At 37.0% G+C, this 27,814-nt stretch overlaps 1 protein-coding gene across 1 annotated transcript; it reads left to right on the top strand.

Moving 5' to 3' along the window:
* The first annotated feature begins 438 nt into the window (after positions 1–438).
* Positions 439–26,561, top strand: ARL5A (ARF like GTPase 5A). Its single transcript, XM_082841159.1, has 6 exons — positions 439–775; positions 10,813–10,873; positions 11,332–11,479; positions 13,610–13,693; positions 18,602–18,753; positions 21,713–26,561. Exons 1-6 carry the CDS (start codon positions 730–732, stop codon positions 21,759–21,761), a joined length of 540 nt encoding a protein of 179 aa, XP_082697285.1. The 5' UTR covers positions 439–729; the 3' UTR covers positions 21,762–26,561.
* The last annotated feature ends 1,253 nt before the right edge of the window (positions 26,562–27,814 follow it).

Raw genomic sequence — 27,814 nt, 5'->3', positions numbered from 1 at the left:
CCTTCAGGGCGTCCAGGTCAAGAGATTTGAGAGATAGAGGTATTCAGCTTCCCTCAGAGCCCCTGATGGAATGCCATGTCTTTGAAGGCCAAGACGTGGGACTTTTGATGTTCTGTGCGTGCAGGGCTGGGGATGGGCACTGGGCACTCAGTGACATGTTCACATTTTGGCTCTGTGTAAGAAATGCAGAAAAAAAACAAAACTCGGCGGGGACGCCAAAGCAAGCAGCCCAGAGCCACCTGCCCCAACCTGCAGCCCGCATTGCCTGGATCCCGTGGCTCAGTCCCGCCGCCTGAAGGTCGTCCGGCTTGGCACAGCAGCTAGGGCCAGGCGAGTGCCCTTTCCCAGACCCCGCCCCTCCGGCCGCGCGCCTGCGCCTTCCCGTGGCCTCCGCCCCGCCCCTCGCCTCCCCCGCTCGCCCGGTAGTCGCCGCCTCAGCTGCCCGAGAGGAGCTGGGGGAGGACGGTGGCCTGCGAGGCTCGCCGCAGACAACGCGGCGGCGATGTCCGCGAGTCAGGCGGGAGCCGCGGCGGCAGCGGCGGGTCCTCGCGCACGACAGGGCGTCCTGGGCTTCGGCCTCCCTCCGGTTCCTAGGAAGCGGGCCGACGGCCAGCGCGGGAGCAGCAGCGGCAGAGACGGAGGCTCCGGCGCGTCTCTCTCCTCCCCTTGAGCCTGAGCCGGGGGAGGCCAGGCGGCCGGGGTGGCTGGAGGGGGGTCCGCTGCCCGAGAATGGGAATTCTCTTCACCAGGATATGGAGACTGTTCAATCACCAGGGTGAGGGGCTCGGGCCGAGCGCGTACGGGTTAGGGAGAGCGTCAGCCCTGGCCGGGTGGGTGGGGGTCTCCGAATACTTCCGGAGTGTGGGCGGCGCGGTGGCGCGCGCTCTCTGCGCTGGGTGCGGGCTGCTGCGGCTGCGGGCCTTGGGGCTGTTCGCTTCCACTCCCAGCTCGGGAAACTCCCGACTCGCAGCCCTTTGTCTTAGGAGAGCTTCCTAAGAAATCCTGCCTCAAATACACCCATTGCTCCGATTTCGATTGGGAGTGGAGAGGGTTTCTTGCCTCACGTCCGACGCCCCTGAGTGGCCCCGCTTGGTCCACGTTTCAGTCCTTTTTCTTTCAGCAGTTGGGTTTGCACAGCACTGAGAAATGCTGGGGTTCTCTGGGATGAAGGTTACAGGTTGTGGCCCCAGCCGCACCACTGAGCCCCCGAGGATTGCAGAATGCGGTAAAACCTGAGGAATCGCTCTTGGCTTGACCAGTACATTCAGGTTTATGACCCTGCCCTCCACCTCCACCCCGCCCTTCCCCGCTTTGGGGAGATTCTTCTGCATCCTCAGTAGTGATGGTCCTCTCTCCTCTTGCCATTTTGATATCTGTGTTTAAGGTTAAGCTTAAGGTCAGTTTCCTACTCGTGTTGCTTATTTTGAGGTTTAGGGGGGCTGGATTAAAAAATGGTAAAGTGTTTCACCGAAAGCACTTAAAAATCATATCATATGAAACGTTTGTTAACTGTAGGTAACGACTAAGTTACCAGGTATGGAGTGTATTATAAAGAGATGCTTAAGTTCATCTAAACTCAAACATTGCCTTGAAATGCATATCAGATTTATTGAAATTTGTTACAAAATAAGTGTAAAACTGGGGAAAGAAGATACAATTTTAACAAAAAGAGTCCATAGTCATTAAGATACACTATAGTTACTGGTGTACTTTTGTTCTTTTTAATTCAAGTAGGGTGATTCATCATCCTGGCTGTCAGTAACTTAGTTTGTGTTTTTCTCTTGTGTAAGCTGGTGGTGGTGTCACAGCCCAAAGTTTTCCAGTAAAGACTTAAATGAATGGTGGCATCTATTATGTACAATTATCTCCGCCGCCTCCTTCGTTATCCAGCTGCTGCTGTAAGAAGGCGATTGGGAGGGAGCAGAACTGGAACTTGTGATCGATCTCTAGTGTATCTTTTAAAAATATAAAGATGATAGTGTCGATCACATGATAGTGAATGGAAGAGCAGTATTTCAAATGATTTTCAAATGATATGGAGAATTTTCATAAACTGGAGAAAGCCAGTTCTAATCTACACTATCTCTGGCTAGCTGTTTCTGTTGAGAGAAGGGTGAGTGGGAGCCAGTCACTTAACCTCTCTGGGTCCGGGTCTCACCTAGAACAGCAGGGATCTTGACTGTGTGACTGTGGAGCCCACAAATCCTAAAAACTTAATATGTAGGTCTTAAGAATTGAAACTTAACATTGCTGTAATACTGGTGGTGCTTATAGTAGATAAGATCTATTCTAGTTTTTAAATCCATAATTTTGTATTATTTTTAGCAAAGCTAGTATTTCAACTCTGCTGTGAAATTTAGAAAGGCTTTGCTTGTTAATTGAGCTCTAGTCCTGCAAGAAAAATTAGGTATTTCCACTTTCTATTTTGAGTCAATGATAAAACTATTTGTCTCTGTAACTTAAGAATGAATTAGAACTTTGCCAACAGCTACTTGCCAGTAGTAAATAATGATGTGTGCTTTGTTACCACTAGCAATCGCTGAGTAGTGTTCTTATTACCTGTATTTTGTGGTAATTTTTGACTGGACATTTATTTCAGTGTTGGGAATTAATAGTAAGAGAAATTAATGAAGTTAAGTTCTAAAAATTTAGATGTCAATATTGTGAAAATGTGAATAAACTATTTCTCTCCTGTTAAATGATGTGGTTGTCTTATCAGCAGGGTCACTTTAAAAAATATTCAGCATTAAATCTAATGTCAGGTACTTGTTGGTCTTTTTAGTTCTGTATTAAACTGGGTATGTATATGTGTGTTAGATATATCTTGGATGCTTTATTTTACCTTCAGAAGATACAGAACACAGTCCTATGTTCTTTTCACATAAACTGTTGGAAGGAAGTTTTGGGGGATTGCAGAATTTGCTATGCTGATGAAACAAACTGTAACATCTCTCTCTCTCTCTCTCTCTCTTTATTTTTTTTGAGCTCCCTTTAAAACAACTCTTTCAGTTTAAGCTTAAAATGTGAGTACACAGTGAAACCTAATTGCATATTGCTCAAACTTGAAAAACCAGAGGTTCCATTTAGGTGATATTTAAATCAGTAGGGTACAAACTTTGTCCTAGATGCTGTTGTATATATCATTTTTAAAAGTTTCTACAGTCCTTGGAAGTAGTTATTCTTTTCTCCTGAAAAGAGGAAACTGAGGTACCAGTGGAATGATTTTCCTAGACGATGCAACTGGTAAATGCCAGAGTTAAAATACTGCAGAAATATGCTGCTGACACTGGTCTTAAAGAAGTGACTGGCATCATTTTTTTGTATGAAATCCCCTCCCCCCCCAAAGGTGTTTCTCAGTTACTAAACTATAAGTGTTTACAACTTTAGGACTTTGAAGAGTTGCCATTAGTATCTTTTAGTATAGAAGGACTTACGATCAGTACTCGGTTTGTTTATTAAACACGTATTTTGAACACCTATTTTGTGCTGGAGGACTGTTCTAGATGGTGGGGATAGACAAGGAACAAAACAAACAAGACCCCCTGCCTTTATGTGGGGAGACAGAAAATAAGCTAACTTCATCTTTATAGATAAAATAATAGCAGTTAATACTGGCATGCAACGTTAGGTTCTACATGTTTCATGCAGTTTAGTCTTAATTGATTTACTCTTAACCACAACCCTGTGAGGCAGATATTCTCCCCCATTTTAAAGGGGCAAAGAAACATTAGGTACCTTGCTTCAGGCACTACAATTAAAAGTGATAGACCTTTTAGATAGAGATTTTAACCAGGATAGTCTAGTGCCTGAGTTAGTGCTCTTGAAACAAAACAAAACAAAACTTCCTTTGTATAAGAAGGATTCGTGTTAGATAAAAGGAAGAACTTTCAGACACTACTATGAACTATGAAAGAAGTTGTGAAGTTTCCTCATGGATAGCCTTGTTTCATTCTTCCGATTGGTTCTTAGGAAAGGAATGATACGTTGTGAATGAGTTCTGGACAAGCTCCCTGTGCTGCAAGACCTGGTGCTGGGAAAGCCACCTCTGCTTCTGTTGTTTTTTTTCACTGTGTGGGAATTCAGAAGTGCAGAAGAGTACATATAGAAGCTGAGTAGCCAAAGGGGTGAACTGTGCCTGCTATTAAAAATTTTAGCTCCAAATTCACCCTTTTTGCATGCTCTGTGGATACAGAACTGGGTCCTTTAAGTATTTTTCTTTTGCCCTTTGGCACGGTGTTAGGCTCTGTCGGTAGACAGCATTGGAGGGACCCTGAAGGAGGAAAGGATTTTTCTTCCTGGATATGGCGTGCTGCTCAGCAGGGTCTGTCCTGCTCATGCAGTGTGGACATCTCGAGTGGCTGGCTCTTGCACTGTGTAGTGGTCAGCAGCCCCTTCTTCTAGCACCCACTTCGGTTGGTCTCAGAATGGAGGCCCTCCAGTGAAATACCTCCCAATGAACAGTTTTCCCCAGCATCCTAGAGGGAGGATTTCCAGAAAGATCCACTGGCAAGTTTGCTTAGCTACTTCTCTGACATTCAGTGAGCCCTGGCCCGGCCCTCAGCAAGGTCTGCATCTCAGTCCTGGGGAATTGGGGGAAGCTCTCAGCCCTAGAGATAGGGAATGCTCCGTGTATTTGTCATTCCTTTAATCTTTAGAGTTACTTCTTGTTAGCCAGTCCCTCATTACTCCAATCCTCTGTAGTACTTATTTTCTTTAAATTAAACTTTGAAAGTTCAAATTGCTATGTGGTTTATGTTTCCTAATTGGATCTCTACTTTTGCCCTGTATAATTGTTACTTTTCATTCAGCGAAGTTTTTTCCCCCTGAAACTTCACTACCATTGCTATAAATTGCAAGTTTATTTTCAAACTTTGTTTTTTATTGATGATACTTTTAGATTTTGCAAATTGAATTTTTAGTATGTAGAGACTTGATTAGTTATCTCCCTTCTAACCTTTATGTCTTCAAACTCTGATTTATTTATTCACTCATAGTTTATTAAGCACAAGCTTTATTTTAGGCTCTGTGTTAAGGCCTGAGAGAACTGTAGTAAACCTGACAGAAATGGATTTTTTGCTCCATGTGAGACAGAATCCACGGGGCTTAGTGATAGTTTGGATATGAGGTGAGAATGAAGAATCAGGAGGACTCTCAGTTTATCTGCCTTAGTATTTGTAGTATTTGTGTTTTCTGGCTTTGGTATGCTTCACAGAGATAGAAGTCCTCCAGGATGACAGTGACATTTCTTTTTGCTTAATTTACTGACTGGTAGCTGGTAGGAGATATATATATATATATAGACTCTTAGAACCTGGCAGTAAACAGAACTGCTAGGCTGCCTGCGTATATCAAAAGGAAGTGAAGAAGGGAAACAAGCATTTTCATGACAAAACAGTAAAGTATTGATTGGGAAACTAAAGTCTTAAGTGATAACTCAAAATTCCATCCAGGCACTGTGACAGTGTATAGTTGTTTTGGCTTATCTGAGAAACTGCAAGAATGCTATGGCATAGATATTCTAGAAGAAGAACCATACTAAGCAGTAAACTTGTCATGAATCACATGCATCAAAGAGTTGGTATAACCAAGAGTTTTATTACATTTTCCCGTAATAACATCTCTTTGTATACATATTATATATTCTATGGAATGTTTGTTTTGAAGTGCATTATAACAGTTTTTAGCTACAAATTTGTGTTTTTCATAGAACATTGTTCTGGTAATGAGAGACACAAGTTGGGGTGGTGAAAGAACCTAAGGATAGTCAAAGGAAGTTGATTTAGTATTAGAAAGTGTGAATAATCTAACACTATTGTTGGGGATAAACTGGCTCTTCAGCATTGAGTCAGCACCTTTATGTTTAGCCCATTGCACAATTATGTCTTAATTTTATAGTTCTCACTGTGACCCATGTGCTATACCTTAGACTTAGGAAGCTGTTATATAGCCATTGGTGCTTTATTGTAAAAACACACAAATATTCAAATAGAGACAAGTTCTAGGAGGGAGTAGATATAAGTTGGTATTGAATGTGGCTTGTAGGAGTTTAGGTGGGGTGAAGAGGTGAAGGACCTCTGGATCATGGCCTCATTGGAATGCCCTCCAAAGAAATCTCAGACTGCTCCACAGAACATGTGGCTCCTTGGAGATTTTCTACATTCTGCACATGCTTGATGTGAGACTCTTTCTTCCTCTTTTTCTTTTTAAAATATTTTAACCACTAAAAAAACCCCTCATGAGTTCAAATATGTTAGCTTGCATTCACTTGAATGACTTTAGAAATCTGCTTTCTGTCTTAAGAGTTTGGAGGAATGTTTGCGTGTTTATGGCATTTGTAGGTGACAGGAATTCATTGTGTTTGTAAAATTAAATAGACAGAAGCGGGAGGTTGTTTCCAGTATGGACAGTGGTTTGAGTAGCTTCTTTATTACCCCTGTCAACATCTCTGACACTCTTTTCTCCTTTTTACTCTCTACCATGCCAGACATGAATTCTCGCCCTGTATTGTCCACCAAACCTTCTCTCCCCAGTGTGCTTCCTTTATTTCTAGGTACTAGTGAAGAAAGACTTAACAAGACTTTACATCTTTATCTACCACAGGTTATGTTATCTAATTTCAGCTTATTCTCTAGTTCATTCATTCATTCAGTGGCTGTAAAAGGTGTGTCTTGAAACTGTTCCCTCCATCCTGTCCTTAGCTGGCAACTAACTTGTGTAAGGAGGAGCCTGAATCCCGTTGTGAGCCTCTTCTGCCATCTGCTTTATCTCAGTGTATGTGTGTTTATTGCACAGTTTGTTCACAGTAGTTTCACCTTATCATGTTCATCTTGTGGTCAAGTATGATACAGGATCTTTCTTTAATTGTTGTTGTTTTTTTGCCTAGTTAGTCCTTCCTCACAGAAGTGGTAGAAGAGTACTGTGTTTGAAATCAAGAAATAAGTCCAATGGGGCATGGCTAAATTAAGGAGACCACTTTAAAAAACAAAACCAGATGGGGTTTTCACCTTAAAAGCAAAGGAGGCCAGATAGTTTTTCTGCTGATACATCTTACTATTACTCAAAATACCTTTTGAAACTCCTTTTAGAATTTCTTTAGAGACACATTTAAAAATAATATCATTTAGGAATCACACCTCATTTAACAACAAAAAGGTAACAATCGTCTTAGCTGCCTTTTACCTTACGACTGAGATGATACCACGTGGCTCCCCTCCCCCTTTAAAATCAAATTCATCTTCAGAACACCATTGGGAGTGTTCAAAACAGTGTATCTCAGGCTCTGAAAGCAATGGCAAGAGAAAAGTAGCAACATATTTTGAAAAATGGTAGCATGGTTAGAATAAGTGTTTAACCTCCTTAAGTGATTAAGGGCCTTGTAAGAGACAGTGCTCTTGTATTTGTGATCTCTCTGTGTATAATTCATACACACAGATGCATTTTTTAGTCAGTCTGTAGTTATTTATCATAGATCCTTGCCTAAATTTGTATTGTTTGCTTTTGCCCCTATTTTGTACTGTTTTTAGAGTATCATTTCTCTTATTGGTCAGAGTAGTTGTATTTTCTTCCTGAGTACTGGCAAGTCTATCTAAATTTAGTCCTGCAGCTAATACATAGGGGTTTACAAAATGATCTTCCTGAAACTTAAAAATAAGTTGACGTTTTAAGAATTATATTATTAAAAATTGGTATTCAAGTGAGAAACTAAAAAAACTTTCATCCAAGTCAGCGGTCAGAGTATAGCCCAATATGAATTCTGCTTATATTAGAATGTTTACATTGTTTGTATTACTAGAACTGAAGAAGATATCTGTCATCAAAAGGGGAATGCCTAATTTGGGGACATAGAAAAATATAGAGTCAGGCAAAATTGCCATGCCGTTTAAAAACTTCCCGGGTAAAAAGGCACCCTGCTCCAGGGACTCAGTAATCTGGCCCTGATGCAGGTATGGCCCTCCTGTGAAGATGGATTTGTCAGTCACCACAGCTTTTAACACTCCCTTTGATGGGATTCCATGCTCCCCAAGTAATCTGATTTTAATTCAGTCACCCTACATACTTTTTCTTAGGCAGAAACTGCACTTGTCAGGTAGTTTCATTTTCTCAGTTCCTTCCCCGTAGTCATCTCTAAAAGATGATAGACTGGGCCTGCATTTTTTAAATGACTTTTAAGAACCTGTGTGGGGGTAGCATGGTGATATCAGTTTAGGACCCTGGTGGTTCTAAGCTGCCTGCTCTTTCTTCAAAGAAATAAGTGATTGGATAAAATGGATTGTATTAAAATTTTCTATTTACTTGATCTTCGTATTTTTGTATAACAGGAGGTACCTATGTAGCATTAGGAATTCCCCTCTATGGTAAATGTCAACTATTTGGAAAACATCTACTACCGGACTGCAAAAGCTTTTTCTTAAAGATCTCCTTACTCTTAGGTGTTATAATCCTTAGCATTTATTATTTATAGAATGAATATTAATTCAGCATTTACTGAGTACCTGCTTTGCACCAGAAAAAGTTGTAGTTACTAGGAATATGAAGATGATTAGCATGTGATCTATATACTTGAAGGGTGCCTCATTAAGCTGAGAAGATTAGTGAGTGTACATGTAAATTATTATAAGTGCTGTCTTCGAGGTGTGGCAGAAGAGCAGGAGAAAGTGATTTTTCTTGGGAAGCTAAACTTTAAAGATCAGTAGGAATTCTTTAAATGGAGAATTGGAGAGGATAATTCCAGCACAGGTAAAAACCATGAGTATAGAGGTAGAGAAATGTTTGCCGTGAACATACGTGGCAGCTTGTGTAGGGAGAAGAGCTTGAACTCCAGCTTAGATACCTGGCGGTAGTGGTGAGGGGTAATAAAGCTGAAGCCTGTTCATTTGGGAGTGGCTTTATTTACAAGGCTGAGAACTTGTACCTTGTTTTCCTGTCAAACTGGAGAGCCATCATTTAAATAACAGTGGCATTATGAGCTTTATTGTTTCTAGAAAGATTACTCTAGAAACATTAGGAAGATGGACTGGAGATAGTCTGCTTAGGTACAGTAAGAGATGAGGAGGACTACAACTAGGACAGTGGAAGGAGGCAGGTTTGGGATATATTTTTGAGGTAGAATAAAACTTGGTGACAAATTAGATGTTCGGGTTGAGGGACTCCAAAGGCATCTGAATTAATGGTAATACCATTAAGCAAGTTAAGTAAGATAGAATTAGGAACAGGTTTGAATATTGGGTTTTTGGTTATGTTGAGTGGCACTGTGTCTATCCACTAGGTAGATTGGAGCTTAGGAAACATTTGGGAACATGGATTAGGAATTGTCTTTCTTGGTGGTAGGCACACCCCATGTGCTGTCTTAATCATGACATAAACCCAGAAAGAGAGGTAGTGTTGCCCCTGTTTTACAGTGACGAAGCTAAGAGTTAGAGAAATAAGTCATTTGCTCAGGGTCACGTAGCCACATGTATTTTTCCATCTTGCTTCTGTTATCTATTACTGTGTAACAAGCCAATCATAAATTTTATGACTTAAAGGGATAATTTATTACTGTCTCTCATGGTTCTGTGAGTTCACTGAGCTCAGTTAGGAAGTTCTGGCTTGGGGCTCATTTGATTACATTTGGATGGCAGCTAGCACTGGAGTCATCTCCAGCTCCACCTGGCTGCATATCCAACCAAGGTGGCTTCTCTATTTGTGTGTCTGGCATCTCAGCTGGAATGGCTAGAACAACTGGGAGCATCTGTGTGTCTCTCTCCACAAGATCAGGCCACGTGATTAGCCTGAGCTTCCTCACTCATGCATAGCAGTCTTGGGGTAGTCGGACTTGTTACGTGGTGTCTGGCTTACCCCAGGGGGAGTTGTCCTAGAACCAGGCAGCAGCTGCAAGGTGTGTGATAATCTAGGTGTGGAAGTCATACAGCATCACTTCTGCTGCATTCTTGTGGTTAAAAGCAAGTCATAGGACCAGCCAGGATTTAAGGGGGGAACTATATAGGGGCATGAATATCCAGAGGCCATCTTTGGAGATTAGCTTTCTCCACACACTGCTGTCTTTCAGGATAGTTTTTAGACAGCACGGCAATAGATAGGCCCCAAGATGCCTTGTTAAAATGTGAAAGGAGTGTAAGAAGAGAACTCTGGGAAACATGAATGTTTGAAGGAAGACCCAAGGAAGAGGAGTCAGTGGAAAAAAATAAACATCAAGAGACAGAGGAAGAAAACTTGGAAAAAGTGATGCTTTAGAAGCCAAGGGGAGAGGAAGCTGCTGCCACCATAGCTATAGGTCCTTAAATTTGGTTAGAAAGACCCTATGGTTCAAATGTACTCAGATAGCTTACAGTTACCTTTTGCCAGCAGCTTTAAAAGGCTGCCCTTTTTTTCCCTTCCCATTCATCCCATCTCACCTATACATACCCAATTAAGGCCTAAAATTCACATTTAGAACTTAAGTGACTTAGTTAAGTTTAGTTAGGTAAACTTAAGAACTTAAGTTTCCAATGTGAAACATTTATACCTCAAGTCATCCATAAATTGTTGTGATTACATTTGGGATACTTTACTGAGAGTAGGCTTCCATAGAGTGGAAAGAATGTAGTGCTTCTGGCTTCCTTCAGAGAGATGAGATGAGAGTTCTCTATGTAGAATGAGGGGGATAGGAGGTTAGACCAATGGCGTACTTCTGGTCTTGCTGTGATGTTCTTTTGAGTTACAAGAAGGTATAAAGTGCCATGTACTGAATTATACCATAGCTGGAAAGAATGGGTGAAATAGGAAAATTTTTGTTTTTGATTAATAAATCACTGGTGTTTTTCTTTTTTTCAGAGCACAAAGTTATCATTGTTGGGCTGGATAATGCGGGAAAAACTACCATCCTTTACCAATTGTAAGTACTAACTACTTAAGATTTTTTATTTTATTGTTTATAGTTTTTCAGCCTGAGAGATATTTGATTAATGAAAGCAATAAAAAATTATATGGAATCCAAGTTACTCTGTAAAAAGGCAGGTTGGCCATGAACCAGGAGCCAAATTTAAGCAACTGTTTCTAGAGAGCTAGAAATTTATATGATATTGAGCATGTTGTTCAGTTGTTTTGCTTGTGGAGAGTAGAGAAATACTTGTTTCTATAGTTTCCTGGAATGAATCTAGAGTATTCCAGATAGTCCACTACCTAGCTCCACCTCTGTTTAAACCCTTCATTCACTCTTATGAGCTAGTGGAAAGGGGACATTTGGGTACAAAATATAAAAGTAGGCCATGCTGACTTATCCCTTAATTGAAAAATTTTCAAACAATCTAGCTTCCTTGCTAACAGTAATATATTTGAACTTTTTTTTCCCAGTTCTATGAATGAAGTTGTACATACATCCCCAACAATAGGAAGTAATGTAGAAGAGATAGTGATTAATAATACACGTTTTCTAATGTGGGATATTGGTGGTCAAGAATCTCTTCGTTCTTCATGGAACACTTACTATACTAACACAGAGGTATGTTTCTTAATATACTAAGTCTTCTATGAATATAATGCCTGGGAAACACCTTCCAGATATGAACTCTTATAGCTCGTCTTTTTGAAATATCACAGTATGTTAATATAAGTAGAGTTTAAACAGTGGAATCTTCGATTCCCTCTTTCAGGGTCATTGTTATATATATCCATTCTCATTGAACCTCTGTAGGGAGAATTGGTGATTGATTAATCTGATTTTATATTGATCCTAGAGCTTGCCTTAAGTACTTGTTTTAATAAAGAATTCCATTTCACAGTTTGTAATTCCATTTCTCTCTTACTATTTATTTATGTCTGCGTAGAGGAAATCCTAGTTAGATGCGAGGGCTCTGATGGTTTGAATTCTTGGCCAGAATTTTACTATGTGTTTTCTTTTATGCAATACAATTGCACATTAAAGAATTCTTTGTTTCTTTTGATTATAAAGCAATTTAGACATAATCATGTGTTTTATTTACATATTATTTGCCAAGAGAAAATTTCTGACGTTTGAGAGCTTCACTATATAGACCTTATAAGATGAAAGGCTGTGACAGTTGTTTTTGTAGTGCTGATTATAAGTTAATAAATCTCCAAATGTATATACAGATGAATATTATGTCAGTAAGACACTATTAAGTGTCTCTAATGACTTGATCCCCTAACACTCCATTAAGCATTTGATTATGTCTTTTGGAGAAGGAGGAGTATATATAATTAGTATTCCTATATAAAACGCTGCAGGTATCAAGTTCATGGCAACACCTTGAAAATTAATAGCTTTGTTAAGAAGGCTTGGAGTAGAACAGGTGTTATAGTGGTAAAACCACGTATCAGTAAGATCTCAAGTGAGAGAAGAGGGAAAGTAGCGGTTCTATTATCCTTCTGCATTATGGTTGATGAAATCTGAAGAATAGAAAAGATCTGAAAATTACTGTGGTTTATTTGGAAATGAAAAGCTAGTTCTAAACAATAAATAGCACATACTAATAATAGGCAGTCAGAATTAACTTGGGCATAACAAATGCCATCATAAAGCAACTATATCTGCTTCTGTTTCCCTGGTGCCTTTTGGTGCTCATGGAATTGAAGAAGAGGCACACTGTAGCTCAGTCCTGCACAGCTCCTTTCAAGTCTTTGATTGCATCTGGTCTCATCGTTAGTTCAGGAAAGAGTTATGCCACTTATATAAGGACGAGAGCATGGTTTTCGATATAGATTTATTCTTTAAATTTGTTGATTTTTTAAAAATTGATTTCTTTAACTGTCACGTTACTTTATTCTCATACGCATACCCTTTTAGATTTTTTTTATTAATTTATTTATTTGTTTTTATATTTGGGTGTGTTGTGTCTTCGTTGCTGTGCGCGGGCTTTCTCTAGTCGTTGCTGTGCGTGGGCTTTCGCTAGTTGCGGTGAGCGGGGGCTACTCTTCGTTGCGGTGCATGGGCTTTTCACTGTCGTGGCTTCTTTTGTTGCGGAACACGGGCTCTAGGCGCGCGGGCTTCAGTAGTTGTGGCACGTAGGCTCAGTAGTTGTGGCACGTAGGCTCAGTAGTTGTGGCTGGTGGGCTCTAGAGCACAGGCCGGTAGTTGTGGCGCCCGGGCTTAGTTGCTCCAGGGCATGTGGGATCTTACCGGACCAGGGCTGGAACCCGTGTCCCCTGCATTGGCAGGCAGATTCCCAACCACTGTGCCACCGGGGAAGCCCTCTTTTAGATTTTTAAATTGCCATTAATAAATAATGTCTGTCTGGAAGTAACTTAAATTTAGGATCATATTTTTGTCTTACTGACTTATGGTGCAAATAGGCCCATTAGCATTCAAGATATTAATTTAGAAAACAAACATGTTACATATTGGTTAGAATATTAGCAGAATATTCTAAAAGAATGATAACATCATATTGTCTTTTACTTTCTCTTAAAAATTAGTAAATATGTCTGAATTCAGGATCAGACCTTTAGGTTTCACAAAGTATAGCGGGTATCTCTGGTTTTCCAGTAATACCATACCATAAGGTTCTAATTTCTTGATAGCTGTTAGCCTGTAAATCAAATAAACACTTGATAAATTTTACAAATATCAAATTATGTAATCACTAATGATTTTTTTGTTTTGTAATTTTAGTTTGTAATAGTTGTTGTGGACAGTACAGACAGAGAAAGGATTTCTGTAACTAGAGAAGAACTCTATAAAATGTTAGCCCATGAGGTAAGTAGGATTCTGGCATTAGATGTACGGGGGTGGGATATTTCTATCACCTTTGTACTTTCTACTTTCTCATGAGCATACTATTTCAAATTTTTTAAAAAATTCTTTATCTGCTGGCCATGCCTGCTTTATAATTTTGACACTTCCCAACTTGGAAGCATATCTGGAAGCAGCAGAAAGATTGAGGAGTCAATTGTAGTATTTTAATTCCATTCATCTTAGATAAATTTGGTCTAGAAGTTTTCCTGGCCAAAAAGACCTAAGTTGACTTTCATTTTGCATTTTAAATAGATTAATTATACAGACGATTATCATTAGAAATGAGATTTTACAGTGTCAGGGACACACAGCGAGTCTTGATTGTAACTCAGTTATCTGACTAATATTTAAATTTGTTGCTCGTAGGTCTCTGATATTGTTTCTTTAACTGAACAAAACTGTTATAACTAGCCACATTTTCTTAGTCCTTGAGAAATATTACTGGTAGCATAATTTGAAAATTACATAAACTGAATAATATAGTCAGTAATGATAATAATAACTGTAAAATCATATAATATTTATAATACAGTCATCTCTCTCTATCAGCAGAGTTTTGGTTCTAGGATGCCCACGGATACCAAAATCTGAGGATGTCCAAGTCCCTTATATAAAATGGCGTAGTATTTGCATATAACCAGTATGCACATCCTCCGGTATACTTTAAATCATCTCTAGATTACTTATAATACCTAATACAATGTAAATGCTATGAAAACGTGCAGCAAATTCAAGTTTTGCTTTTCTAAATTTTCTGGAACTTTTTTTTCCTGAATATTTTCAGTCCGAGGTTGGTTGAATCTGAATGCAGAACCCACGGATAAGGAGGGCTGACTGTAGTGGCAATTGATTATTTTTGCATGCCTTTTATTGCAGATGTTACTTTCTCAACTCAAAGGTGGAAATAGAAAAGTTAATATTCAGTGGAATTTTAATAAAGCTTAAGAAAACTGGGATATCTTTGTAATGAAGTTTTATATTAATTTTAATATTGATTCAATGATTTGCTTCTGAGATTTTCATTAAGAATTTTGGTATGTTTCAGACGTAAGGAAACTTGGTAAAGTGGTTATGTAAACTGAAGTTTATGTTTTGCTTGTGGTGATCATACCCACCAAGATGCACCTTCCCCTGTTTTGGACTGATTCTAGCAGTTGTGCTAAACCCTTTGGGGTTTTTACAAAAAAACACATCTTGCCTTTGTACATGTATTTAACAGCTTTCAGTTCTAGTTTGAGAAACAGTAAGCAATAAAAGAGGCAGGGGGCTAAGGATTTTTTAAAATTTCCCCTTTGCATTTTACAAGAATACATCATTCTTCATTTTATACCAAAGGGTTGTTTTATTGTTGTTTTATGAAGACTTTAGAAAAAGAAAAATAAGACACAAAATGTATTTGTCTCTTGACTATATTTTTTACTCTGTAAACAGGTAGCCTCCCTATTTGATTCTTACTCTAATTGGCCAGGCTGTAGGAGGATCAGTATTATAAAAAGCCCAATAGTAGGGCTCAAAGTCATTGAATTTTATAAGTTGGGTCATTAACTGGGATAGATCAATTAACCTCATCTGTTATGGATTAGTACGCTGAGGCCCAGTAGTTTATGGGACTTGAATTTAGGTATTCACGTCATTCGGGCTCTTTGCTGGGAAAAAAAAGTAAAAGCCAGAAATAGGGCCTAGCTGGAAAGTGATAGAAGGGATGAGATTACCAGAGAAGAAGGGAATTACAGATGAACTTAGGAGCTAGAGTAAGCCACTTAATAGGGTCAGGAAGAGCCAAATAGGCAGAGTTCTGGAGAGGGAGGGACATCCGGATCAAGGATGAGAATGTGTGAAAAACAAACTTTGACATGGGTTGGTCAGATGTTTCTTGCATACCACAAAAACCAACAGAGTCGTATTATCATCACCAGTAATGATTCTATGTATTACTAAATACAAAGCTATAAAACATGTAAATTCATTTCTGAAAGCTTCATCTTAAATGAAGCATAAAACTTTGACGCTCATGAATTTTTAAAAAGTTCCAAAGACAAAAGGATAGATGAATTTTATTCAGAATGACTCAACTTCTAGGAATTATCTTCACAAAGGAAGCTTTGCGAAACAAACTGACAACTACATATGGCATGTAGAAGATGCTAAATAAGTATGTTTCATGTGCTGTTATTCATTTTCTTGACTAAACTAAAAAATATTTTTAGACTCTGAAGAACAGAAGTTGATATGTAGCAGAAGTTTTTCAAAGTGTTTAAAATGGGTGTTGTACAAAAGACGCTGTTTACCTTGTACTTTGACCTCGTGTTAAGTCAAGTTGAACAGCCTTAACCCAATGTATCTCTTTTCTAGTATTATCATAATGCATAATTGGTTGTGAGGTTATTTAATAAAAAGTAAAGGAATATTTTCTTTCCTCTCTTCCTAAATATTTAAAAGTGGGTAATATAGCTTAAAAAGAATCAAGAACCCTAAATAAAAAAGTTTGAGCCTGTGAAATCTAGAAAAAGTACATTCAATATGGATTTTTTTTCTTTTCTCTTCTTTAGACCTTTCAGTAAATGACTTTTTATTTCTTATGTTTTCCAATTTTCAGTCCAGGGGCTTCTCCAAATAATTTTGTTACTAAAAGTGATGAAGATAGGTTACTTGTAAATAAAATAGCATAAACTTTGTGTCCTAACTTGTGCCAAGTATTTCTGTTGTCAGATATTTCTAAAGTGTGTTTGTTCTCTGAACATGCCAGCATTAGCAATCCTGACCTATATAAAAGATTTCAACACACACTGGCAAGAGATAGTGAAACCTAGACGATAGGAAGATAGGAATTAAATCCCATGGAAAGTCCATCTACTCAATGATTCAGCCATATATCAACTATTGATAACTGTTCCATGTTCTGATTAGGATAAGAGAAAAAATATCCATATACTTGATAATGTATATGTGTATTAGTTATAGTTCATCCCTTCAAATTTTTGCCTTATATAAATAGACAGATGAACTGAACTATAGCTGAAACAAATTGAATAGGAGGTCTTAAAACTTAATGTTCTAGAGTATCCCTTTCTGACCAAGCTATTCAAGTAACTCTGTCCTTATCTGTAGTAGTGTAGTTGCCATCCTGCAGAGGGCACTGTAACTAAGCCAGCCTCCTTTGTTATATAAAGCATATTGCAGAACTCCTTTTAACCAAATAAGAAATTTACTACTTATATTTTTTATTTGCATCAGAAAGAATCAAAGAAGTCATGGAAACTCTGTTCTAACAAGAGTAAAATAATGTGGAGCAATGTCAGTTTAAACCTACTGAACACTTTCTTGCTTCAAACACACATACACATGATTGAAACCAAAATATTCCACTAAGATTCCCTAAGAAGAAGGTGGCATTCAACACAGCTGTGAAAACTTGCAGACATAGCCCAAAACCTTAGTTTCCTCAATATCTCTTAAAATATATAGGCAGAATTTTATGAGAGTTTAATCCACTTGTTGAGTGCATCCATCATAGTTTCTTAGCCCAGGATCCACGAATGGACTTTAGGATATCTATTAACACCCTAAAATCATACATAAACTTTTTTTGACATAAACATATATACATTTTTATGAGGGAAAGGTTCATAACTTTCTATAGGTTATCAAGGAAGCTCCCGGCTGTAAAAATGGTTGAGAGAGGGGAAGGTGGAGTACAGCAAAAGGAGACGTAGAACCTTTGGTCTGCTTTGTGAGTAGAGTGTTACATCAGTCATTTGGGGGCATGCACAAGGGTAAAGCTAATCCTCATTTGCAGAGCAATAAGTGAACTAACATTTGTTGAACTGTCGCCAAACCCAGGTACTGAACTGAGTGCTTTAAATATAGTAATTCGTTCATTCAAACTACATCCCCAGGAGGTAGGTGGTGGTCTCAGCATTTTACAGATGAGGGGCAACAGCTATAGTAGGCAGATCTCAGCTCAAACCTGGCTGTATTATTGAGTAGTTAGGTGACTCTGTATGAGTTACTTACATCTGAGTCTTAGTTTCCTCATCTGTAAAATGGGAATAGTAAAGCCTATCTTGTAACAGTCTTGTGAGGATTAAAGAGATTTTATTCGGGAAATGGTTAGTATCATGGGTGACTTGCTCAGATTAGATACTCAATAAATGTTAGTTATGAGGAACAGATTCAGAAAAGTTAAAAGAACTTACCTCAGAGTTGAAGCATAGAAGTGGTAGAACTTACTATCTAATTGGGAAATTTGATAAGTTTAATGGTAGTCTAAGAATGCCCTATCAAATATTCAAATCTAACACATCTTCATGGACAAAGATAGAAGAGCTAGATCTCAGAAGATGAATAAGATTGGCTTAGGTTAGCACCTTCCAATTGAGAAAAGTCCTAAGGCCTAAGGTGTATATTGTATATAATGAGTTAGTTTATTTCCTAAACAAACTGGGAAGAAGGTTGTAACTTTAGGTATAGATACCTATACCTGCAGTATAGACTGGGGTAGAATTTTGAAAAGCTCTTGAGTCCCATGCTAAAGAGTAGTTCTTAGTGGCCATAGAAGTTTTGGGTTGGGGAAAGGGTTAGATATGTATTAAATTGGAAGATGTGACTGTTTGTTAAATACAGCACTTTGGACCATAAAAATGTAATCTAGGAATGTAAGAAATATATAAATCCATACAAGTATAGATTGATTTATTTAAATGTGTTCAGTTTGATATTTACTTTCCATCATAAGAGCTATGAGATACTTTTATGTCAAGTAGTTGAGAAATTCTAGGTTACAAAGGTTATCATATATAATCTGTTAATTAAGTTGGAAAATGTATGAAAAAAATGAACTGGCCCTTACAGTTTTGTTTGCTTTTATAGGACCTAAGGAAAGCTGGATTGCTAATCTTTGCTAATAAACAAGATGTTAAAGAATGCATGACTGTAGCAGAAATCTCCCAGTTTTTGAAACTAACTTCTATTAAAGATCACCAGTGGCATGTCCAGGCATGCTGTGCTCTTACTGGCGAGGGGTAAGATGTCTTCTTCATGAATAGCATGTATTTAACTTTGAAACATGTATTTCTTTTTAAAATCAAATATTTAAGGTTACCATGTACAGAACTTCGTAAGGGATAGATGTAAGACATAGTCCATGTCTACAGTGAGAGAGTTTTTAGCTTGGTTCTGTAAAGAATTAAACACAACATACACAGAATACACATAAACATACTGAACTAAAGCATGTGAGCATATGGATGATAGAGTTGCTGTAGGAATTCTGAGAAATGGGCTTGTCATGAATCTGGAGAAGTCAGGAAATAGTTCCTGCACTGGCGGTGCTGACTTATAGTCTAAGAAAGGACCTAACACTTGCTGAGCGTGTCCTTGCCTTGAGTGCTTTCTATAGAGTGTTTCATTTATTCCTAACAATCATGTAGACTAGTTGTTTTTAATTCACATTTTATGCATAAAGAAGCTGAAATAGAAGAAGATTTGCATGTGGGACTAGTGTGCGGATATGCCATCAGTGCTGTCAAGAGGGAGTTGCTGCACTTGAAAAAAATAAAAGAGTTAGAATTGGAGAGAGTGTGGCATGAGGGGGTGCCTGCAGTAGAATTTTGCCCATGTCTAATGCCCAGAGATGAAAGGATTTCAAGAAGACAGTGGTTGTTAGCATTGTTATATGTAAGATATATAACATAAAATAATCTATACGTGGCATAGATAGATAGTGTCAGTAATTCAATGTTTGGTTTACTCTTCACTGTGGTCTTAAAAGGAAGGGAATTTCTGCCACTTCAGATAAACTCATGTATCTATGCCACAAGCTTCTGCCCTTTCCTGACACCTGAAGAACCTCAACCCCAAATTTAAGACCTTTATTTAGAAGCCTTCATGTATATATTTAAAAGCAGAGAAAAAAAAAGAATTAAATTGGGGGGCTTCCCTGATAGCGCAGTGGTTGACAGTCCGCCTGCTGATGCAGGGGACGCGGGTTCGCGCCCCGGTACAGGAAGATCCCACGTGCCGTGGAGCGGCTGGGCTCGTGAGCCATGGCCCCTGAGCCTGTGTGTCCAGAACCTGTGCTCCGCAACGGGAGAGGCCACAACAGTTGAGAGGCCTGCGTACCGCAAAAAAAAAAAAAAAAAAAAAAAAAAGAATTAAATTGGAGATGAAACTGGATCTTAGTGTAATAGAAGCTACTGTTACCTGATTACAGATATTTGGAAGAGCATAATTAGATCCTCAAAGAAGCAAATCTGTTCATTAAAAAAAAAAAATCAGACAATACCAATTGTCCACATACTTATTTAAGTAAAAATATCTTTTACATATTTCTTTGTCGAATAGTTTAATACATGTCAAGATGCATATATAGATATAGGTATATATATATTATCTTTGTCTGTCAAAGGTCTTTAGGCAAAAGCACTGATTATAATACTAAATTTGACAGCAAAGACAAATCATCTAGGATTGATAAAAGATTCAACTTATATACTTTGAGTAATTGTGTGGAAAATATATCATTAGTTAGGATACATATGAACTCTGGCAGTTTTATTTTTAAAAGGGGACATCAACAGATGATGGTATCTTTTCAGTTTGGGGTCTATGTAGACTTCCATTTGCAGCAGTTGGCAAGTGGAAATGTTTGGTTTGGGGGGTACTGTTGTTTCCCTGTGCAGTCTGACCACCTTGGTCTAAATGCTTGATTTTAGTATTGGTGACATTTTGACTCCCATCTCTGCCATTTGCTAACCTCTCTAAGCCTGGGCTCCCTCTGTAATATGGGAAGGGTTCTGGTCTTAGTGTTGTGAAGATTAATGAAGATAATGGATATTAAGCGCTTAGCGCATTTCTACTTGGCTGTTAAGTAACTACTATACCTTTAACAGTTTGGAATTAAATAATTTACTCACCTATTATTCTTATTATTTTGTATCATTTTCTATGAGTAGTTTAAAAGTAAGGAATTGAGTAATGGCAGAGAAGTATGGGCCAACACCAAAACAACCACTTATTTACCTCATTGCCCTTTTTTCCCTTCTATTTCTATCATCTTTTACATTGTTAGACTGCTATACAAAAATCTGAGTTCTGGCTTTTTAAGTATTAATATAGTAGCATAGTTTCTCATATCTATAAAAGCTCCTTGTAGATAACGGTTAATGCTTCATAACAGTCCTTCATTTTCTTATAAAATTATATGTACAGCCATTTCTCTCTTACTAAACATTTAGATTCTTTTACTACAATGAATATCTTTTTCTGTATTTTGGATTATGCTCAATTACCCATTGTTCAGTGGTAACTGGTGTTAGTGATGTGAGATTTTATTTCTTTCAGATTTTTAAAATATATAGATGTAACAAATATTGTGTGCATACTTTGTTTTAACAACTCTACTATATATTTAATATCCTGTCATTTCTACTTCATTTATATCATGAGCATTTTATCATATTGTAAAATAGTCTTTGAAAGGAAGTTTTGAATATTTCATCATATGAATGTTCCATAATTTGTTAAATTTTTCCTCTGTTGCCAGACATATAAATTTTACTTTTTCCTATTAAGAATGCTTTCATGAACAGTCGAAATACATAAACCTGTCTTTATCTCTGATTATTTTTTAGGATACATTTCTGAAAGTAGAAAAAGGGGTAGAGTATTGATATTTTAAACATTTTTGATACTTCTTGCTAAATTACTTTCTGTGGGCATTCACTGTGTAATTATTGAGCTCCTTGTATGTGTCAGGCAGTATTCTAGGCACTAGAGACATAACAGAACCAAAAATATACGGATGCACTCTGTGAAAGTATGGCTTCACCACAATAGCACCAACATTGAATATTACTGATTTTTTAATCTTTGTTGTTTAGGTAGATGAAAAATGATATCTTCTTTTAGTTTGCTGTTCATAGCTTTTTAGTTCATAGCTAAAATATCTTAGTTAATCAAGATATTTTATTTTCTTTACAGATTATGCCAAGGACTTGAATGGATGATGTCACGACTTAAGATTAGATGATCTCTACTGACCTGTTCTCATAGACTTTGTATAAATGAAGTGCTGGACTTTACCTGAAAGCTGCAAAAATTAATGGTTTAGATATATTTATAATAAACTGATTTAAACAGTTAAACTTTTTCTATAAGAAGAACAATTAAGACCACTTGTTTGAAAACAAAGATGAAGTCTCACCTTTCCATCTGCTTTCTCATTAGTTCCTTCCAAAGCAAGGTCTTAAAGCTGTGATGGACATTTTTCTCATAAAGAATCCTCTCAGGACATTGTGTAGCCTGTGGTAAGTACAAAGGGAGAGGAGGATATTTTTAACTTTAAGAGCTTTATTATCAAAAGTATTTTGCATAGGGTTGTGTAGGTATTATGTATATACCTCAAATTCAAGTTAATGGCTTTGATTTATGTTCTTAAAAAAAGGAAATAACACAAAAATTAATAACATCCTTAGTTATAACCATAATGAGATGAGTACTGGCATTGGTGATAAGTGCCATTTTGTACTTCCCCTATGTTCTCTGTATCATACTAAGCAACCCCCAAATCATTGAGCTGCTCTTAAAAAAGAAAGGAAAAAAAAGAAAGGAAAAAGCTTGACATTGTGTACCTAATATTTTGTTGACCAAATCACGTACAAGGAAACATGTAGTCCAGCTGAGTGAAATATCTGTCATATTCTTGACTTAGTATTACTTATGGGCAGAATTGCACATTGAGCAATCACCAGATTGCTCCCTTTACTGGACCTTATGCCATCTAAATTTACTGAGTAAATTGTTAATCTATTTTCAGTTAATCATTAATTGTGATTAAAATTATCAAGTGATTTTTTTCCAGCATTAATTGGAAACTGTTGCATGAAATATGTCTACCCAGAGAAGAAGTATCACACTATAAATATTATCAAATAATTTAGCTACAGTCTTCTTAGATATTAAATTGTATGTCAAGCATTTAAAAGTCAATTTGAGATGAAAAGTAAAGCATATTTTCTAAGCAACAAAGATAATTTCTTAATTTGAAAGTTTCTTATTTCTTAACTTAGGAGTTGGAATAGTTTGAGGGTTTTTTTGTGTGTCTGTAAGTTTTCCTCTATCATCTTAAACCACATGAATGCATTGTTTGACAATTACAAAATATGAATCATTTTTAATGCTTTTAAGAATTTGGTTTAAATATTGATCAACATAATGTATGATTTTTACTAAGAAGTAACTTGGCCCCAAAACCTTTTATGTTTGCTAGGTTTTTTTTTTTTTTTTCCAGCATCTGAAAGTCTAAGGTATTTCTGTTATAAATGTAAACAAACTTATCCTAAATGTGTTAAAACATATTCTTGGACACTCTGTTGGTATATCTTTCATGCCCTGAAAATCTGGTGACTAATCCCAAACTGGCACGTTTTAGAATATTCAAGAAAAAAAAAAAACTACTTTTAATACCAGCCTTTTAGATTTCAAAGATTTTGATGAAAAATAATAGTACATACTCTAAGTATTGACAAAACTTTGAAAGTTCCTTTTTATAAAATATAAAATGCTCGTTATATAAATCCAAGTCAGGCATGGGAAATCAGCATTTAAAATTAGATGTTTTGTGTTTTATGTTTAAAATGCAAGTATAACATTTTAATATTTGTGAACTTGCTTTTACAAAAGTAACTCCTAAATTACTAAGCTTTATTTGTTCATATGTCCTCATACTTTTTCAAATCACTGTAAGAAATTGCTTGTATAGTAAAAACCCAAATCTATTTTGTTGATGTTGCAGTGTCATCACAGACAAATATTCTGTAAAGTAGCCCAGCAAATCCACACCTTTTATCCTTTTTGTCTTTTAATTTGAATAACCATGGTTTAGTCCCTTGAATTGCTGCCACATCAGTTCAACAATATACCAGCACATTCCCTTGTCATCAAGCTGTTAGCCAAAATTTATTTTTTTTTTTCAAAATTTATTCTTAATTGGATGTTTAAAGCATGTACTACATTGTTACAGTTGGTTTAGCAATTGACATGGCATCATGAGCATGCATGAAATCTTTTACCACATTTATGAAACATGCTTTTTTTGTTATATTCTACCCTCCAGGCCAAGCATTAGAAAAAAGGTGGTACCTTTCTACTTGTGCATAAAACCAAAATTACAATGGGAAAAAACTTTTTAAATTTGTGTACGAAAATACATCGAAATCATTGTAACAGTATTACTTCCAAATAACATGGAGAGCCTCATGAATAGTCATATTGGTGATTTATATGTAGTTTTTAAGTGGAATTAAGCAAAGGGCAATGCTTTTGGTTTTTTAATATGCTACTTTTGGGTATAAACAAACATTTTATTTAGGGTTATTATGCTCAGCTTTGAAAAGAACAAAGCTTCATACCTCTGTACATGTGGCTGGATTTAAATATCCTGTGTTTGATACTAATTTTGAAAGTTGTGTAACTTCTCTTGATATCTTCGTAAAAGTAACCATATTGCTATATGCATTTAAATATGTTTAATTTTGTCATATTGCATTTAGGAAGTATATCTTACACAGTCTAATAAGGATTCTTGTTTGAAATTTTTCAGTTCTATCTTCTTTGACCCTCATGGATGGGCAAAGAATACATTGAAGGCAGGTAGTTTGCGAGGCAGGGGAAAGTGGGTAGGGAATATGACATTTTGCCTTAAGAATAAAAAAGTGCTTCAGCACTGCTGTCTGGCATTTTTAATGCAGGTAAAGTGATTTTAGAAGCGTGGCATGGAATAGAAAAGAGTTTCTGTTTTCTGGCCTTCAAGAAGTGCCTAGTAGGTAGTGACAGTGAGATCACAGAGAAGTGCAGGGCACTGAGGAAGGGCCGGAAGTCCCTGAGATGTTCTTTTCTTTTCTGTCTGAGTGTATAGTATCAAGATATCTAGAAATGGGATTCTGTTGTCCCCCCTCACAGGCACTTTACATCTCTTGCTGTGACTGCAGCAACCACATACAGTACAGACAACCTCAACATTTGTTTATATTAATGCACATAGAAAAACTGTAGACAGATTTCTAGTTTTCTCTGCAGGCATTTTTGGGAATATATCTGTAGTGTGTTCTACTTTGTATATAGGGGGTAATAGCACATCCCAGATTATCTGTGGACTTTGGAATCATCTTCTCTCAGTTACCCAGTCATATCCTAGAATCAATCCATCTTTCAAGGCTGGGTAGAGACAAGGTTTCTTTGCATGACTTAACTTTGAATACTCCCACTGTCCAAATATAATCTGGAACTTCTTGCTTTAGGATTGGCTTTCCCATAGCTCAGCCATCCCCTGCTCTCCGGTATCTTCATTGCCCATCAACGAAGATATATTATCTTGGTCCTGGAGATATTCTAAACTTTACCCATATCCACTGTTCTCCAAACTACTAGTTTCTAAGTTGGCTCTCTGGTTCTTTGCTATCCTCCACTGACTTGATTCATTGATTTGCACTTTGCTCATTAGAGAGTATTATTAGAGTTGTTGAGTACATCACGAGACTGGCTTGCTGTGTGTACAGCACATAAATACATACCAGCAGTAGAGTCCTTTAAATTATACTCTGTTTAACATTATAATACTACTTAATTTTAGCTTCTCACACTGAAAGGTAGATTCAGAAAGATAAGAGAACTACCTAGACTGCCAGCTCCTTGAGCTACTGGGTAGACGTGAAAGGGATTAAGTTATATGTGTATTATCTTCCCATTACCAAAAATGAGTTACGTTTTGAGGAATAAAAGACACCAGACCAAATTCATATGTAGTGTTTAACCTGAAGACATCCCCACATCCTTAAAACCATAGACCACATTCCATTTTTTTCCCTCATGTTTACTTAAAGAACAAAAATAAACATTAGCTGTCTAAAGGAATTAGTAATGAGAAGCCTATCTTTACAAAATAAACCTGTTGAAATGGACTTTAAAAACATCAAAATTATCAGTCACCATGTATTGACACTACAGATGCAGACATAATATAGACAATACTTTTTTAAAGTTCCACTTATACAAAAAATAAAACTTCTATATCATGCTCCCTCAAAGAATGTACGATAATTTTAAGACCAGAATGGTGGAGTAAAGGAAAGAAAGAGAGAATTTAAAAACCTTGGATGCTAAAAAGTGAATCTATTAAATCCTAAAATCATGTGTGGGATTGTGAAGAAATTGTAACAGGATACAGTTGGATTAATTATGCAATATTTCTTACCGAATGTCTAGCCCTTGTGTATTGTTCTGAAAACTACAGTTTGAATCTTTATGGTCTTGCCTGCTAGATATTGTGTTCTTTGGTAGAAAATTCCCATAGTCTGTACTCAGCAAGTGCCTAAAACTGATTTGTGTTGATTTTTAAGTCCATCTAATAAATTATACATGTTTTCTATGGTATTATATGTGCTTGGCTTACTGATGATACAGCCTTGAGGGTTTTTAAGTCATAATTTTTGCTTGGTTTGACTAAAAAGCCTCAAAACTGAAAATACCCATCCTAACCCTGAATAAACCATAGGTTAAGGAAGCACGAGCAAAACCATTTTTTCTCTTTCCTAATACAAATATTCCATGACCCTGGTGTTAGTTAATGCAGAGACTAGAAAACTAGACTCTATTTCTGTTCTTTTTAAATAGTTTTAACACAGAGAAAATTATATTGTGTTTTAAAATCATAGTAAAAGTTTGTTGCTTGTGTAAGAGTAGCCTCTTAATTCTCATACTTAGTGGTTAGTAATTTTAGGTCGTATCATTTAGATCTTGAGCCATTTCATGTGTGTGCACACCAGAATCCTTCCTCTTTAGATTCTTCTTATAAAATGAAATATTTGATAGAACTCTACTATGTTTCTCATGTTCATTCTTCCTTCCTTCCTTCCTTCCTCCCTCCCTCCCTTCATTCCTTCTTCCTTTCCGCTCCCTCCCTCCCTTCATTCCTTCCTTCTTTCTTCCTTTCCCCTGCCTCCTTCCCTCCCTCCCTCCCTCCCTTCATTCCTTCTTTCTTCCTTTCCCCTCCCTTCCTACCCTCCTTCCTTCCTTTCTCTTTGTTTCTTTCTTTCTTTTTTGACTGTAAACTCTGGGGGCAAAGACTGTATTTTCAGTGATTCACAATTACATTTTGTTTATATTTTAAACAATCTTGCATGAAAAGTGAAATGTATATATGATTTTAATTATTATAATATATACTATTCTCTTCCAAAACTTCTTACATTGGTGATGTAAAGAAGTCCTCTAATTATTTTTGCTTGAAATAGTCCTTTAGATTAGAGTAGTCTTTTGTTACATTATGTCCCTCTGTGGTTCCTTAAGAGGAAGTGATACCTGCAGAGCACTTTTAAAGATATTTTCTGGGTTAATGTTCAAGATAACACATTGAAAAGGAAGCTATAATTATGTCTAATGAGGGCTCTTTTGGTTGCTAGAGATGAGAAAAATGAATACTAATTTTAATTTGTGCTTAAAATATATTTTACTAACTATATTGATTTTTAAATATGACAAATGTATCTTGTAGATATTAATCTAGAGAAACTAGATGAAAATGTGTTCCAACTAGTCTCTATATATTGACATATGTGCTCTATGTATATTGACATAATTGAAGCTGCATTTAATACAACTAATTAGAAACATTTTGAAAATTTTTAGGTTTGTTGTATTGGAATTTCTAATATGATACAAGGTTTTGACTCAAGCTTTGTATGCAAGAAGAGGTGGAAAATTTTTCTTATCTCTTTATCATTTTATTAACTTGTATTTCTCTGTATCCTAGGAAAATTGTACATTCAAGGAATATTCCAAAAAGTGATAATCTTAGAGCACTTGGGTGCTTTTCTGTTTCATCAGTGCTGATATGTTAGGTACCTAGGGAAATAATGCTTCAGGGCCTTCTTGACAAGACAACTTCGTGGGTGGCTGGGGGATATTTATGTTTGTGCTCATGTTGGGATGGAGTGGCAGATGGTATAGGGACCTCTCCATTGGTAGAGCAGTGCAATCAGCTTCTTTGCAGGTGTGTTACTTCATTATACTTGTAACATCATTCCT

Source organism: Leucopleurus acutus, assembly GCF_964270905.1.
Source record: "Leucopleurus acutus genome assembly, chromosome: 6".
NCBI classification, from domain to species: domain Eukaryota; kingdom Metazoa; phylum Chordata; class Mammalia; order Artiodactyla; family Delphinidae; genus Leucopleurus; species Leucopleurus acutus.
This window is presented reverse-complemented; position numbering and strand designations above follow the sequence as displayed.

Bases quoted from the DNA above. Each gene is read 5' to 3' on its own strand.
- ARL5A (XM_082841159.1), top strand. From the start codon at position 730: ATGGGAATTCTCTTCACCAGGATATGGAGACTGTTCAATCACCAGG. The intron at 13,694-18,601 runs GTAAGTAGGATT...TTGCTTTTATAG, and splicing joins ATAAAATGTTAGCCCATGAG to GACCTAAGGAAAGCTGGATT. The intron at 18,754-21,712 runs GTAAGATGTCTT...TTTTCTTTACAG, and splicing joins TGTGCTCTTACTGGCGAGGG to ATTATGCCAAGGACTTGAAT.